The sequence below is a fragment of the Anas acuta genome, chromosome 2 (assembly GCF_963932015.1).
Source record: "Anas acuta chromosome 2, bAnaAcu1.1, whole genome shotgun sequence".
NCBI classification, from domain to species: domain Eukaryota; kingdom Metazoa; phylum Chordata; class Aves; order Anseriformes; family Anatidae; genus Anas; species Anas acuta.
Genome location: NC_088980.1, coordinates 30,008,747 through 30,025,102, shown reverse-complemented (window position 1 = coordinate 30,025,102; position 16,356 = coordinate 30,008,747). Strand labels below are relative to the sequence as shown.

The 16,356-nt window shown below is 34.3% G+C and overlaps 1 protein-coding gene across 22 annotated transcripts in view; it reads left to right on the top strand.

Moving 5' to 3' along the window:
* The window catches only part of DGKB (diacylglycerol kinase beta), a 375,368-nt gene that overhangs the window by 279,004 nt on the left and 80,008 nt on the right, over positions 1 to 16,356 (top strand). For all 22 annotated transcript variants that reach the window (XM_068674063.1, XM_068674061.1, XM_068674059.1 and 19 more), the window contains one exon: positions 13,526 to 13,616. In XM_068674063.1, coding sequence (XP_068530164.1) covers positions 13,526 to 13,616 — 91 coding nt within the window. The remainder of the gene's footprint in view (positions 1 to 13,525; positions 13,617 to 16,356) is intronic.

Genomic DNA, 16,356 nt, shown 5'->3' with positions numbered 1-16,356 from the left:
ATGCATGTATGTATATTTGCATGTATGTTCCTTTGTATGTATGTATGTTTCTTTGATTTTCATTTCTTAGCTTAAAAACATACACCCAACAATCTGTACTTGTTTATTTAAGTTTAGTAGACCAGTTAAACTAATGTGATTTTTAAGTCAACCTGTCTTTGGAATCCCACAAATTTGAAGAAATCAGATCAATGATTTCAAATGACAGTATCCTTAATTACCATGTTTGATTTCCTTATCAAGTTTTAATCCTAAAGTATTTAGTCCTAAAGTATTACTGACTTTAAAGAAAATAATAATTGCTTCCATTTATCTCAAGAGCTGAACCGTTGTTAGTAAGGACAAAGTTCAAAGAAATCTAAATCTGGTTTGTTGGTATTTTTTGTTTGTTTGTTTGTTTGCTTGTTGTTGTTTGTTCGGTTTTGATTTATTTTTTTTCTCCTTGCAAGTAAAGTGCATTAGGAAAGAACAACAGCTGGTAGCATGAAGCTGTGACAGGTTTTTAAAAGCAGGCATGAAGTAATGATTAGAAATGCAATATGAAGCTATAAGAAGGAAAACTAAAGGCACTGAAGAAGACACATATAATTTAGGTAGAACACAGGTCTTGCTACTAGGTTTTCTTGATAGCTTAGAATTATCACCCATAAAGGTTGATTCCCCACCAGTTCTCTGTCTGCAGAAGGGAATCCTTCTAGACATTGGTGCTAAATTTAATCTTTGTTGTAGTGTATGATTATCCAAAAATTAAAAAGGCAGATTTCTTGTGACCGGTGTGTATATCCCTTTGAAAATAGGCTACATCCATAGTCTTCCTCAAAGCAGAATGTATATAATGACTGGCAAAGTCCATAGAAGACATAAAGGGAACAATTTTATGGATTTACAGAATCACAGAATCACAGAATTTCTAGGTTGGAAGAGACCTCAAGATCATTGAGTCCAACCTCTAACCTAACACGAACAGTCCCCACTAAACCATATCCCTAAGCTCTACATCTAAACGTCTTTTGAAGACTTCCAGGGATGGTGACTCCACCACCTCCCTGGGCAGCCCGTTCCAGTGCCTAACAACCCTTTCAGTAAAGAAGCTCTTCCTAACATCTAACCTAAAACTCCCCTGGCACAACTTTAACCCGTTCCCCCTCATCCTGTCACCAGGCACGTGGGAGAACAGGCCAACCCCCACCTCGCTACAGCCTCCTTTAAGGTATCTGTAGAGAGCGATAAGGTCGCCCCTGAGCCTCCTCTTCTCCAAGCTGAACAAGCCCAACTCCTTCAGCCGCTCCTCATAGGACTTGTTCTCCAGGCCCCTCACCAGCTTCGTCACCCTTCTCTGGACCCGCTCAAGCACCTCGATGTCCTTCTTGTAGCGAGGGGCCCAAAACTGAACACAGTACTCGAGGTGCGGCCTCACCAGAGCCGAGTACAGGGGGACAATCACCTCCCTAGCCCTGCTGGTCACACTTTATATTTACTTTAAATATACTTTTGAAAAGATATCAATTTGTTCTTGATTGTATTTTAATTTGTAAGGGTGCACAGGGATTAAAAAAATAAGTGTTCTCACCGCATTCTAACAAGTGAAACAAATGACATGCAGCTGCATAGCTCACAGGTGTTTGAGCAGCTCTTTGCTGATCACCCAACAAGACTTCTGATGGAATGACTTGGTCACACAGCTCTGTATAGAGGAGCAAAAAGATGACAGTATTCTTAACTTTACTTTGCCTGGCAGCCTGCCTCATCCTTTTAGGTGCTGTTCAGTGTAGAAAGTTTTCTAGATCTGTATTTTGAAGCGCAAGGTGGTAATTAGTTATAGCTGTAGGATTTATTATTTATACAACCACCATGTGCATTTTCGATCCTAAGTCCTGATTTCTACTAAGTAAAGACCTTCTGTCATACTAAAATGCATTCTGAAGTCTCTGCACATTTACAGAGTAACATTTTAAACCACAGCTGATGACTGTGTTTAGTTTTCAGGGAAAAAAAAATGTTGCCTAAAAACATAGACTCACATATGGAACATTATTGATATTTTCAGGTTTCTAAACAATCAGTGGCCTTTTAAGAACAAAACACATCCCATCCCACCCTACAAAATAGAAAGGGATGCATTGTTATTTAATAACTATGAACTTTTTTTCAGATAGAGAATGAGGCTTGGCCAGCTTTCTTGAAACCTTGAATCAGCTTTCATATGGTTCACCTGCCTGTTCTTTCCTGCATGGTCTGTACCTGAGAACTGGGAATTGTGTTGTAACCATTTTCTAGGTAATAAGGAAGCACAGTGTCCATACATCTTCTGGAAAGAAAGGTGTGTTACATGTGAATTTCATCCAAGCTCTCTCAGAAAAACAAGCTAGAGAGTAGTAACAGCTTATGTGTTTTTTTTTATTTAAGGTGTTTTAAGGAACACAGGTGGATTGTGTTAAATTTCAAATTAAGTTCCTGGGCTTTTCTGTAGTCACTAAGTCACTAAAAGTCTTAGGTGTATAGATGATCAAATGCCTTGTCCCACATAAATACTTTTAAGGATATATATGTGTATTTTAATTCTCTTTCTGCAATCAAAGTTAGTAACAATGAGACTTCATTTATTTTGTGGTTTTGTTGTTTGTTTTTCTTGTTTTCTCTTCTCTCACTCTCCCCTCCCTCTCCTTCTCTCTTTTTTTCCCTTATTTCTTTCTGTTTTTTTTTTTTTGTTTGTTTGTTTGTTTGTTTGTTTGTTTGTTTGTTTCTCTCTACTTAGGTGTAAACACTTTGAGACAAGACAGGTTTTCGTTTTGAAATTAGACACCTAAACATAGGCTTTTAAAGGAACTTGTGTACACATCAACTGTCAATGCTCTCATTTTAGTTAGTGGAGAGCCAGTTATTTCAGTGAAGCCTGGAGAGGCAGTTCTGCCTACTCAGCACCAGTGAATCACACCTTCAGTTTCATTGAGTAGATGTCTTTTGTCTTCAATGGGAATACAACTGTCGAGTTCAAAGGCAGGCAAACACATTGACATGCCTAAATCTGGTGTTAAGCTGAATCACATTCTTAGAAGTGGTCCTCTCATGGGGGTGGAATCAGGAGGCAATGAAGTTTAAAAAACATGAGGCTTCCTAAACTCATAAATCTGCTCGTTCGGTAGAAGAAACTTTAAAGTCCTGTGAATCCCAGTCAAAGTCCAAGCAAAGATGTTTAGTCCTGCCCCTATCCTGTCCGGCTGAGATATTTCTGGAGGGATCCTAGGGAGAGAGAAAAGATTTTGTCAAAAAAGATTTGCTCCAACGCAGAAAGTCTGATGTTTCTCCCATGTTTTTACATAAGAGTTGCTCACTGTTCCTTTACAACATTTCATTGATTATATTTATTTATTTATTTATTTGTACTTTTTTTTTTTCTTTAATCTGCTCTTTGTGTCCTACTTGGGAGTGATATAAAGCATGGTGTTTCAATGGAGTTGAAGTTTTTTTGTTTAGTTGATTGGTGGTTGTTGTTTTGTTTTGGCAAGAATCAAATAGTGGTATTAGTTATTTTGTTCTTTCAGTGGGAGTTAAAATATTGGGTAGAGAAAAAGATAAATTAATTACGTATATACATCGACTTCACAGGAAACAATGCTGGTTTATATGTCTGTTTGTTTCTAAAATAGAGCTGAGATTGTGCATGTGAAGCAGCCAATGGGGAGCTCCTGGCAAACCTGTCCCTGAACCTCTGAACTGTCTTAACAATGGTCTCATTAATTTAAGTACTACTCCATGTCATATGTGCTTTTACATATCCATATTAGCGGGCAAGGGGAAGGAAAATTGTTTTATTCATCTGACATAATTTAAAGATGAAATGTGAAGGTCTGTGACCTTGCTTTGAGATAGCAGGTCTATTATAACGTATACAGAGAGGTGTTTTTTAACAGAGCTTGTTGGTTCTCTAGTACGACCAAGGCTGGTAAATGTGGAACAGTTTATAAGATTTATTTTTGCTCATGATAAAAATCCTCCTCAGATTAATGAGTCATTGGTGCCTCAGCATCTGCTCCCTAGACTGGGGAATTTGGGAAAGAAACTGAAGGGAGGTATGAGGACAAAAGTAAGTAAAATGTTAAAAGCAGGAATCTTTGTTATGGGTAATGGACACAAAGGAAGCGTTACAAGAATGTTCATTTAGTAAAATTAGATGACAAATTAAGATACTTTTTAGGTAATTTTTTTGAGAAACTAAGCTTTTTTGTTTATTTTATTAATAACTTTTTTTAAGGCACAATATATTGAAAGTGCCAAATTCCTTATTTAAATCAGATCTTCACAGTTATCAGGCAGGTATAACAGTATTTTATAATAGCTGTTTTTTATTCCATGTGCTGTAGGTTAACCTGTAATTTGTCTTAGTGGAGTGTACCACATACATTTCTATAACTCTAGGAGAAATATATTAAATATATTATCTTGTTTTGTTTTGTTTTTCCTTGTGAACATCCAGTTGCATGTTAGCAAAGAACAGATTCACTCTGAGGTACAACTCAAAGGTCATTGAGTTCCCCCTACATTCCCTAGGTGCCTGAGTACCTAGCACAGAACTCTCAAAATGTTCTTAAAATGATAGGAGGTGCCATTTGTTTTGTGTTATAGGCACTTTTTATTCATATCTTAGGATAAAATTATCCTCTGCATAGTAGCAAACTTCTACTCTCCACTGGAGTCTGTAGCGTGAGGCAATTACAGGTAATCCAGTGGAAACAGGTGTCAGGTTTTATAGAGAACAGGTTATGGATATGACTGTCATCTAGGTTAGGATGTTTTCTGATTACCGTGTTTTTTTCTCTTAGCCCTAACAGAGGGAGTGCTTTCAATCTTGCTTTTTCTTGAAAACCCAGACAAATAACATTCTGATCAGTAGACCAACAAACTGGGAAACAGTGCATGGACCTCGGGTGCATTTTTGGCAACTTCGTCTGCAAAATTAAAGATAATAAATGATGTTCTGGAACATCAGTCCCTGTCTGTAATGTGCGGACTTACTGGTACTCATATGTGGACTGTTGTACCAAGATTTAAATCCAAATAGATAGTTGGAGTTTGGGATAAGAAGTGGTAATGAGGATTTATTGAGAAGAAATAGATATTCCAGTGAAGATATTTAGAGAAAAAGGGAAATGTGTTTGGACCAGAAAATTAAGAACATAAAAATACCCATCGACTGTCAGCCAAAAGGTCTGTCTAGCCAGGTGCTCTTTCTTCATTGTGTTCGACCAATGAGTATAGAAGAAGAACAGGGTAACGTAATAATATTTCCACATTCATGGTGTTTTGCTATGTGGGCTTCAGTGGCTAATTCTTCCACAAATCTATTAAATCCTTTCTAAGCTTTTGGTATCCTGTTGCAAATAGTTTAACATCTTAATAACATGTTGTTTAAATAATCCTCTTGCCTGTTCTGTCTCCTCGTTCCTTTACTGTGGTAACATTTCCTTAGGAGAGGTGGTGAATTCCCTGTTCATCCTTCCCATACCATGCACAATTTTAGAGAGCTCCATCTCTAAAATCTCCCTCATTTACCACCTTTTCAGGCAGGAGACCTAACAAGAAAAACAATATTTTGATCACTGTTTTCTTTTTCCACACTTCTTCCAGTTCAATTGTAGTCTTCTCACTAACACACACCATACCCTCCCTTTGGGGAGGGGAAAATTGCACCAAGTATTCAGCGTCACGACACCATTCATGTAAATACTATTAAGCACTGTGCTGACACTTCATTCACATATCTATTGCAAGTCCAAGATCTTGTTCCTCAGACCTTATTGCTGATTGTAAAATAAGAGTGTTTGTTGTTTTTTTTTTTTTTTTTCCACTATGCATCAATTTATAGTTGTCCACGTTAAATTTCATCTACAGTCCATAGAATCATAGAACAATTTGAGTTGGTAGGGACCTTAAAAATTCTCTGATTTCAACCCAACTGCCATGGGCAGGGACACCTTCCACTAGACCAGGTTGCTCAAAGCTCCATCCAACCTGGCCTTACACACTTCCAGAGATGGGGCATCCACAGGTTTTCTGGGCAACCTCATCCAATGCCTCACCACCCCCATAATGAAGAACTTCTTCCTAACATCTAATCCAAATCTACCCTTTTTCAGTTTAAAACCATTACCCCTTGTCCTATCACCACATGCCCTTGTAAAAAGTCCCTCCTCAGCTTTCTTGTAGGCCTCTTTTAGGTACTGGAAGGCTCCTATGAGATCTTCCTGGAGCCTTTTCTAAGCTGGACAACCCCAGCTCTCTCAGACTTTATTCACAGGCCAGTCACTTAGTACTGTGAGGTCCTTTTGCAACTCTTCATGATTTCTATTTTTTATTGAAAGGGATCCAAATGTGTCCCAGTGGGGCAGGTAGGTTGAGAGCAGACTGCAGAACAGCTGCATACAGAAGTGCAAGCTACAGTGCCAAACTGTATTGTAATGCATGAGAAAAAAATTGAGTCAAACACAGCTTTGCAGCAGTAGCCATAGAACTTACAAATGTCGGCAAGAATCAGTCTCAGAATGATGCTTAATTATGCAAGTTTTTATGTGGTAACTTTCCAACTACTTGTAGCATCATCGCATGAGAATGTGAAATTTAGTTATTTTACTTTGTTAAACTGGAATCGTTCTTTCAGAATTGTAACTTTTCTGCACTTATCTATAGTCTTTGCTTATGCTGTGTGTCATAAGGGATTAACACTTAGATTTGCCTTAAGTACAGCTGGTAATGGAAAAAGAGAAAATTGACAAAGATGTCTCTATTAAAATCATGCCAGTCATACATAAATCTCTTATGGATGTGCATCTCCACTGGCTATTTCCTTACCTTTGCGTATGATTCATTATAAAGCAGAACAGGAATTATATGATTGTTAAGACAGAAGTGGAAAGAAAAGAAGAACATTAGAAAAAGTCATACATTCTTATTAATATATATTATGTGCTGCAATGAAATCATTTTTACCTAAGTATAAAATTACCTAGATAATAGATCTGTGAACAGTGAGAAAAGATGGAAAAATATGTTGTCTATTGAGAACTTCTGTGAGAAGAACAGGATTTGATAAAATATTCTTTATATTGAGTTGTACAAAGCATGAAAATATATTTTGTTTTATTTTTTAGCAAAGTTTTATTTATTTTATCACATATTCAGTATTTATTTAATTAGATAAATTCCAGTATATCAGCATATTTCATTACCAGGAATGCAAAACAGAGTCACCAAGACATACAATCTGCTGTAAATTTTATTTCTCTTGCTCTTGAATGTATATTTCACAGGCTGGAACTCCACAAACCAAAGCAATAATTTCAGATACAACTTAAAAAACTTTTCTAAGATCTGAAGAAAATCAGATGATTACGGTTACAGGCACTTTTATCCCCCTTGTGCCCATAAATCTGGCTATTTTTCTTCTCACCATATTGCTTCACGTGTCGTAACATAAATGGCCACTGAATTACAACAAATAATATTAAGAGCTAGATTATTCTTAAATGATTCTCAGATGCGTACTACCTGGGTATTTACATTTTTCTCTCAGGTGTCTGATTCTAACCACAGTCAGTGGCAGAATATTGGAACAGATATTCAGCTCTTTTTGCCATTGACATTTTCTGTGCTCCCAGTTTTATTTTCAGACCTTGGTACCTGTATTTTCAGTCTTTAGAAATGTGTGCTTTTGCTTAGATCTCCTTTATTTTTTTTATTTTTTTTTTTCTTCTCTATGTTATCATCATTTTTTTCTTTCAGTGTTGTACATCTTCAATGCATTTTGTAAATAGGTTCCTATATTTTTCTGATTATTCTCTTTCATTGATTCCTCAATTTTCCTTGATGATAATATTATTTTTCTTCTTTCTATATCTACGTGTCAACTTCTTTCTCCCCTTGGATTCTTCGTGGTTTCTTTACTGAGGAAAAACATCTCTCTCTCACACCTCCATTTCTGCACACCTCTCTGGCGGTTTTGATTCCCTGCAGGGGAGTTCTACACATTTTTCTACATTTTCATGGATCAGAGTATTTCTGTCCTCTGTTTTGGAGTGAACAAGGGAGAAAAGTGAGACAGATTTGTTCCTCTGAACTTAACACTGAATGCCTGAACACTGAACACTGAATCTATCTTCCGAACGCCTTCCAGGAATATGGTGAATGGGAAGATAAGCATTCTCTCTATAGGGCTTCATTCCCACTGTGTGTGTGTTTTGTTTATTTGTTTGTGTTGCTCCTGTGGATTTTTTTTTATTTTTTTTTTGATTCATATTCTGTATACTGTTGTTCATGAACACTGCTCTTAGAATGGGAGCTTTATGTTGGGAGCTTATATATAGACTGAGACCAACTCTTGATGCTCGCAAGCAGACAGTACTTCTACAATGTAAAAAAAAAAAAGTATTTTGAGAAGGCAGAGATTAGAGATTTGGTGAACCAGTGTAGTTTAGAAAAATTCTCAATTCTTGTAGTTTTATGGGTAAACATCCTTTTTTTTTTTTTTTTTTTTTTTTTTTTATAGATAACAGGATAAAAGATGATAGAAATGGATACAAAAATTTGTTCTTTCTCTGCCACGAGAGAATATTGAAATAAAGCTTTCCCAGACTGTATTCCCAGTTGGTCACAGTTTAGTTAAATTCTCTATGTATTTTCACACAGATGGTCAGAAGCATTTTATTGACACAAGGCCATCCTTGCACTAAATTTAAAATCCTGCTCTGAAAGTGTAGCAGTATTAAAACAGTTTGAAATATATGTTATCAAACACAATTAATATAAGCAAATATACATGTTTTTCTTCAGTCATTTTTTAAAATGATCAAACTGTTTCAGTTGATTTTTTTTTTAAATTGCAGTCAAAAATTTACTGAAGTAGAAATTTTTAGCTCAAGTCATTGAAGCTTGACATTGCCTCATTTAAATAAAATGGAAATAAATATAAATAGTAGATACATGAATAAGATATATAAAGAAAACACAGTAGAAATTGTGACAAACTTAAATGTAACAATAAGTGAATACCCCAGTCCCTTAAAGCCTGAATATAACTTTGGTTTTTACATTTTAAAATATACCTTTTTTTTTATTTTTTTTTTTTTATTGCCTGTCCTCCTTTTATTTGCATCTTATTGCTGGTCTATTGTTCCACACATTCTGACACAGTGTGCACACTATAATGAAGTATATGTGCTCTTCAGGTGTAGAATAAAGTATTTACTATTTCCATATTTAGATACAGGACAATTTTTCAATTATATGCCTTGTAATTGCTTAATCAGAAAGGTTATATAAAATAGTTTTAGCAGTAGGGGGGTTTCTGATTAACTGATAATGGAGCAAACCCTTATCACAGACTATTTTGATCATTTTGCCTTGATTACCAAACATTAGACTGAACTTTTCCAAGAAACATATTAAAGTTTCTAAGTCTGACACTTGTCTGCAGAGCATAAGCACTTTAAGAAAAGGTAGTACTAGCCCTTCAATACCATTTTGCTGATTTGTTTCAACTCTGTTTAAGAAGCTCATCCCACTTATCAGAAAATTGACCAATACTTGACCATGTGGAACGCTGCCAGGAAAAAAAAAATACATATATATTTAGGCTCTAGAAGGAAGTTTGACTTTGTTGTTCTTGCATCCATAGACAGTATATATTTTGACATACTGTAATCCAATAGAAGCATTAGATAGGGGTGGGCCAGCCTTTAATCAGAATTGATGTTTTATTTATATTGTATTTTCAAACAAGAAGTTGTTAAAAAGTTTAGCTATGCTCTTTGAAGCATATGCAAAAACACTTTCCTGTAAAATAATCTATTCCCTTTCTGAATCTAACAAAAAGTGTTGTAAGGAAAAGTACTACTGTAGGACAATTTATTTATGTATTTATTTGTTTGTTTTACTGGAATAAGCTTTATCTTTGTTTTGGTTGTCTCTTATTAAAAGTTGAAACGATTTGAAATTATCAACTCCACTAGGAGGGAAAAAATAGACATGATTAATTTCTTACAGGTTTAATGCATCAAAATATGTATTTCACAGAATCACAGAATCATCTAGGTTGGAAGAGACCTCCAAGATCATGTAGTACAACCTCTGACCTAACACTAACACCTAACCATACACCTAACAGACCTAACACTAAACCATATCACTAAGCTCTGCATCTAAACATTTTTTAAAGACCTCCAGGAATGGTGACTCAACCACTTCCCTGGACAGCTGATTCCAATGCCTAACAACCCTTCCAGTAAAGAAGTTTTTCCTAAAGTTGTTTTAACCTAAATTTGTTTATCCAATCTTATTTGTTTACCAGTCTAAAATTTACTTGTACCATTTTGAAATAAATTAGAAATTTATTGATCTTCTGAATGGACTCGTCTATTTATTGCTGTCGTAATGAGTTAATAAACTTCACCTCTTTGAAAGAATAAAATTAGCAGAAGATGGGAATTTAGATATTTAGACTTTTTTGATTAATAGAAAAAAAAAAAAAAACAGTATATTTGCTATCATTTATTATATGACTGATCATGAAAAATTGAAATTTGAGTATGGAGAGATGAGTATAATGTGTCTTTATTTCTTACATTTAACTGTGCTTTGTTATATGTCATCTTTTTTATAACAAAAGATGAAGTATGATTTTCTGTTCAATAAAAATTGTAGTGCATTTTAATAAAAACATGCAATCTAATCTACCTAATGGCTGATAAAGAGGTTGGTAAGTCCTTTTGAAAATGAAAAAAAAAAAAAAAAAAAAAAGTATTTGTATCTATATCTATCTTTTTACTGAAAAAAAAATATGTAAAATTAAGTATGTATCCACTGTAAAAATTATGACAACAAGTACATTGTGTTTCTATCCTTTAAAATGGAGGTGTAGTTAGCTAGGAAAAGGAGGACAGGCTCACGAGACTATATTTTTTACTATATTTTATTTTAATTTATTTATTATTTTATTTTAATTTATTTATTATTTTATTTTATTTTTGCCTATATTACAATGATACGAAACACATCTGCCATCAAAAATTCACCTGATGAATGCACTTACTTAATCTTCTATCATAGAAGGTTCTTCTATGTTCTTCTGAAGGTTCTTCTACAAGGTTTTACTTGTAGACCTGCACTTTCTGGTAAACCAGTGCCAATGCTGGGTTTTGATTTTCTGAACTCAAAAGACATGAATTTGAAACCACAGATTCTGAATGACTCTAAGATATGTCTATCTATTTTATCCATGTGCAAGTCAAAGAGTTTATTATATGCAATGCTAAGAAGTCAATTTAAAGAAGTCTTTTCAATAAAGAAAAAGAAGAGGTGCTTCTTTTGTGGTAAAATAACAAACAGCAAGAGGAAAGGATCTCAAAGAACAAAAAATGAAAAGGCTTGTTAATCTTAATAATAGTATAAGAAGAAATGACAAAGTATTTTTTTCTGAACTCTTAACATCATTTTTTCCTGTTGTTTCATTATTCATCATTCCTGTATAGAAAGTAGCAGGGGAATAACAGCATCTAGATTTTTCAAAGCTATCCAGAGAAATTCAGTACTTTGTTCACCCTTGTTTAGAAATGAAATGATTATACATTTCTTGGTGATCATTGGTATAAATAGAACAGTTGATTCCAGGTCAGCATGTCAGTATATTAACAAATCTACAGGTACAGAAGGAGCTTACATCAGACCACTTCCACTCATAGTCACATGGTACTGAATGTGATCTAAGCCCTTCTGTTTGTTGGTGCTCTTTTAAGAATTTCATTTACCCTAGAGCAGTATGGATAGAACCCGTCCTCAGAAACTGTTTCCAAACATTTTCAGATTTTCTGTGTAAAATAAGTAAATAAATAATGAAATGAAATACTGGTACTTTTTTTTTCTTCTTCAGAAATGTGTCACTTTCTCTCTTACTATTCCCATCTCAGATTATTCTTGTGTCCCCCACCCCTTGAAGGCTGCCAGGCTGGACACCCTTGCTTATCTCTGACAGCGAGAAGGAATTGTTGGCTCTCATGCCAGTAGGCTTCCTTGGAATAGACAGTACTGTATTGTTACTTCTCCCTGTGCATGGCTGAGGAGTCAATTAAAGGGACTTGAAGAGTCACTAACTAGCCTTTTATTTACATAATTTGTAAAATGTACCAAGGGTGGGTTTTGTACTTTTGCTGCCTGATAGTAATCTGAGTTTCACTCCTTCACTTCTAGCTCAGGCAAACTCAGTTTTTCAAGTTCCAAGCACACTGCAATGTTTGTGTAAAAGTATAGCTTATACAGGTGGATGCTTTGTATTCATACCTGATTTCACAGAATCACAGAATGGTTGAGGTTGGAAGGGACCTCCATTGATCATCTAATCTAGTCCAACACCCTTGCTCAAGCAAGGTCACCTAGAGTGTTACATAGAATTGCATCGAGACAGGTTTTGAATCTCTCCAAAGGAGACTCCACAACCTCTCTGGGCAACCCGTTCCAGTGCTCTGTCACCTGAACAATAAAGTTCTTCCTCATAAAAGAATTTATTCCTCAATTTATTCCTTTTGAAGTGTGAATATTGAATTCTAATTCAGTGTTGTTTTTTTTTTGTTGTTGTTTGTTTGTTTCTTTTTTTTTTTCTTTTTTTTCTTTAATTTTTAGCTTTTCATTTTGTTACACAATAGTAATTACTTATGATAGTTAAACAAAACTGTGCATACTTATTTGAAATGGTACTGCTGGTGTCCTGATTGTATTTACCGGTGTGTAATAAATATGGTAAAACAGAAGTGCAGCCTTTATGTATTTGACGAGAAAAAAAAAACGTAATCTCTGCCTGCTGTCATGATAAACTAAGCAATTTACTAGTATTTATATCCTGTTTTGTTTTTCTGTAGAATCTATTGATGAACTTCAAAATGCAGGTTCTGTCACCTATTTAAAATGTGTTTATGAGTTAATTATCTTGTAATACTGCTCTTCTACTGCAAAATATCTAAAGATTGTTAGATCTAGAATTTTTATTTTCTTTGAATACCTTTCATCTTTGAATACCTTTACCTTCAGCTAGCCTAAGGCAAGCTACATTTTTGTCTTGACTCTTCTTCACAATGGGAGTTCCTTGTTTGCACATTCTAGTTCTCTGCAGGATGGAGATTTTAACCATGAATCAGAAATCATATAGTAGGTGTAAGACATGAAATAAAATCGATACATTTTTTCTGAGGCATGTCACTGGTTAAGTGTCAAAAAATATTCTGATAGTCACTGAAAAAGAAAAGTCAAAGGTACATTTGAACCTGTCAGTTCAACACATTTCTGTTATCCCTTTAGGGGATATCATACAACTTGACACCAACATTTAAGCTTTGAAAATTATGAGCTCATCTATTTCGAATGGGATGTCACATGTTCCCAAGCCTTTGCCATTACTTATAATGGAAGACAGGATGATCAGTTTTGTCACATATTGATAGTGAATAAGATCTTTTTTCTTTTCTTTCTTTTTTTTTTCTTGTTTCAGAATGAAGAACAAATTTTGGTATTTTGAATTTGGCACTTCGGAAACTTTCTCAGCCACCTGTAAGAAGCTGCATGAATCTGTAGAAATAGAAGTAAGAAACTAATTGTTGCCTTTATCTTTGAAATGTCACTAGTTTGGCTGAAATTCAGGGAGCAAGGGTGCAGAATGCCTGAATCCAACAAGGCAAAGCAGTGCACATCCTTTTGACCCTATATTCCAAAATATTATTTTTATCATGTCTATTTGTAGTGCAGCCCTGAACACTGGAACAAAGTTCAGTTTGATGATTAGTGAAGTCTTAATACAGTAGACGAGGTCAAGAGGTGAAATATAACATTAGAAATCAATAGGGAGTGTGGCTAGGTCAGATGGAAAAATGAAAGACTGTCAGAGGGAGTGAGAGCTGCTGCAGGATTAAAATTAAAAAAAAAAAAAGAATTACTTATTATTTCTAGGTCCCAAGTTTTTATAACCTTTAAAACTCAATTCCCTAAAATTGTACTTACTTTCCTGAATAAAGGTTAAAGGATATATGTTTTTTGGATTTGTTCCCCTTAATTAAATAGCTTTTCTTTCTGCACAAGGGGTCATCATTCCATTATGCATTGAACATTAACTGAAAGGACACTGGATAGTTACAGACAAAATACGAATTTAAAATGATGTGACACTGCTACTTTGGTGGATGACAGAATAATTGGCTACATTACATAAACTGTTTGGGTGGCTGGTATTTATAAATAAGTAAATTAAAAATGTGAAAAATATGAAATAAGTGAGGTTACAAATCTGAGAATTTAAGTTAAATAATTAAATTGTTTCATAAGAGGATTGTGGTGTTCTCTTTTGCCTACTGTAATGAGATACTCCTCATGTCGATGGAGTATTTGTATAAGAGTATGAAATACTTGGAGAGGTATGGTAAGAGTATGATAGTTAGGTTAAAGACTCCTGAAAGGCATAGTATGAAATGATCTTGAAGGGAACATCTGGTAGTAGAACAGTAGCAAATACTGAGACTGAACCTGTAAGGTTGTGGTGCCAAACTTGCCTGTTACACAGGTTTTTTTGCTTTTTTTTTTTTTTTTTCCACACACATTTCTTATAAATAAATAAAATTACTAGGACAGTTATTCACACATTTGGGTTTAAGAACAGATAGCCTCAAAAATACTTGATTAGTTATTGGAAGAAATGCTTACCTCATTAGATTTAGTTTGAATATACTGCAAGTTAAATGTACCTTTTGATTAAATATGAATTTTATTGGCTTTCCTAAGAAAATATTTCTACTCAGCAAAAATGAGTAGTCATTTTTGAGTCATAGTCTCATCCACAGTAAGATGTTACCTTCTTAAACTGTTTGATTGTAGTCATCAAAAGATTGATGAAACGTTAACATCCAAAAAATACAAATATGCATACAAGTTCATGATGCTGCTGCTACTAGTTTTATAATTATTACCAATTTGTATTAGTAACACTGTTATTACCAATAGAATATTACATTGTCAGTATATAAGATGTGTTTGTTAATATTCACTTTCTCTATCCTGTCCATTCTCATTATTCCTACAATTAGGAACAAAAATCATAGGGGAAACAGTTTGCAAAATGTTTACACAAGAATTATTAGGAGGTAGTTATTTACAGATATTACTACAAGTAAATTGCATTTAAATGAACAATGCTTAACCAATATGGTTGTATCTAATATTTCTTGTATGGTGTAAACACTTGGGAGTTGTGCTGTTTTCATTTATTTTTTTTTTTAATTTATTTTTTTTTAACCTGCTGCCCCTTGCTTGGGGATGTTCCTGTAAACGAGAGCTTGGTGTATGATTACCTATTTCAGACTGAACAAAGTCCACAAAGAATGTATTTTCTCTACAGCCAAATTTTGAATGAACAAAATCCACAAAGATTAAGGATCTATATATCTGAGCTAGGAAAAAGCGATCAAACATTCTGTGGGCAAATATTTATTCAACCATGTATTTGATTTCTAACGTAGTTAAGTCTGGCTTTCCTCATATACAGTGATTTATTTTAAGTTCTGTAGTTTTTATTCTGTTTGAGATGGAGAGCACAGTTTTAACACTAAATTCTTGTAACTAAAATCTGTATTGAGGATACATGAAAAGTCACCTCTTTGGTAACCCAAGAAAGTAGCATTTACTAAAACATTATTCAGAATAAGAGATGGTTTTATTTCCAAACTGTGATCCAAAATTTGACAAGAGAACCAGGTTCTAAAGGAAAAAAATAAATTATTTTTTAAATAATGTGTCAATAAATGAAGCTTAAGACATTACAGTTTAGAGCACTTATACTTTATTTCCACCAGAATGGAAAGGGTGGAAGGGAGGAAGGAAGAGAGAGAAAAAAAAAAAAAAAAAAAAGGAAAGAAGAGAAAAAGGAAAGCAGGAAGGAAAGAATGTATGTGAAATGTATGTGAAATGTATGTGAAAGGTACATAATGAGACTAGGCATAGATCCAGTGTAAATGGGGTTGTCATGGTACATAACTACTGCAAAAGCATAATGTTGTACTTGGTTATATGGATATGTTCTCCACAGGAAGATGATCTGGAAATTTTGGTGTAATGAATAAGTGTAGAAGATAATGAGAGAATAGGGACTGAAGTCAAGAAAAAAAAAAAAATAGTGTAGGAACACTAATGTTTATTTTAAATCTAGTAGGCATACTCTGTATTTGAAAGTATGCTTTTATTTTTAGCAGTATCATTGCTTTATTATTGTTCTATTAGGGAAAAAAAAAAAAAAAAAAAGAGGGAAAGAAAAGGATCAGAATACATCTGAGTTTTGTT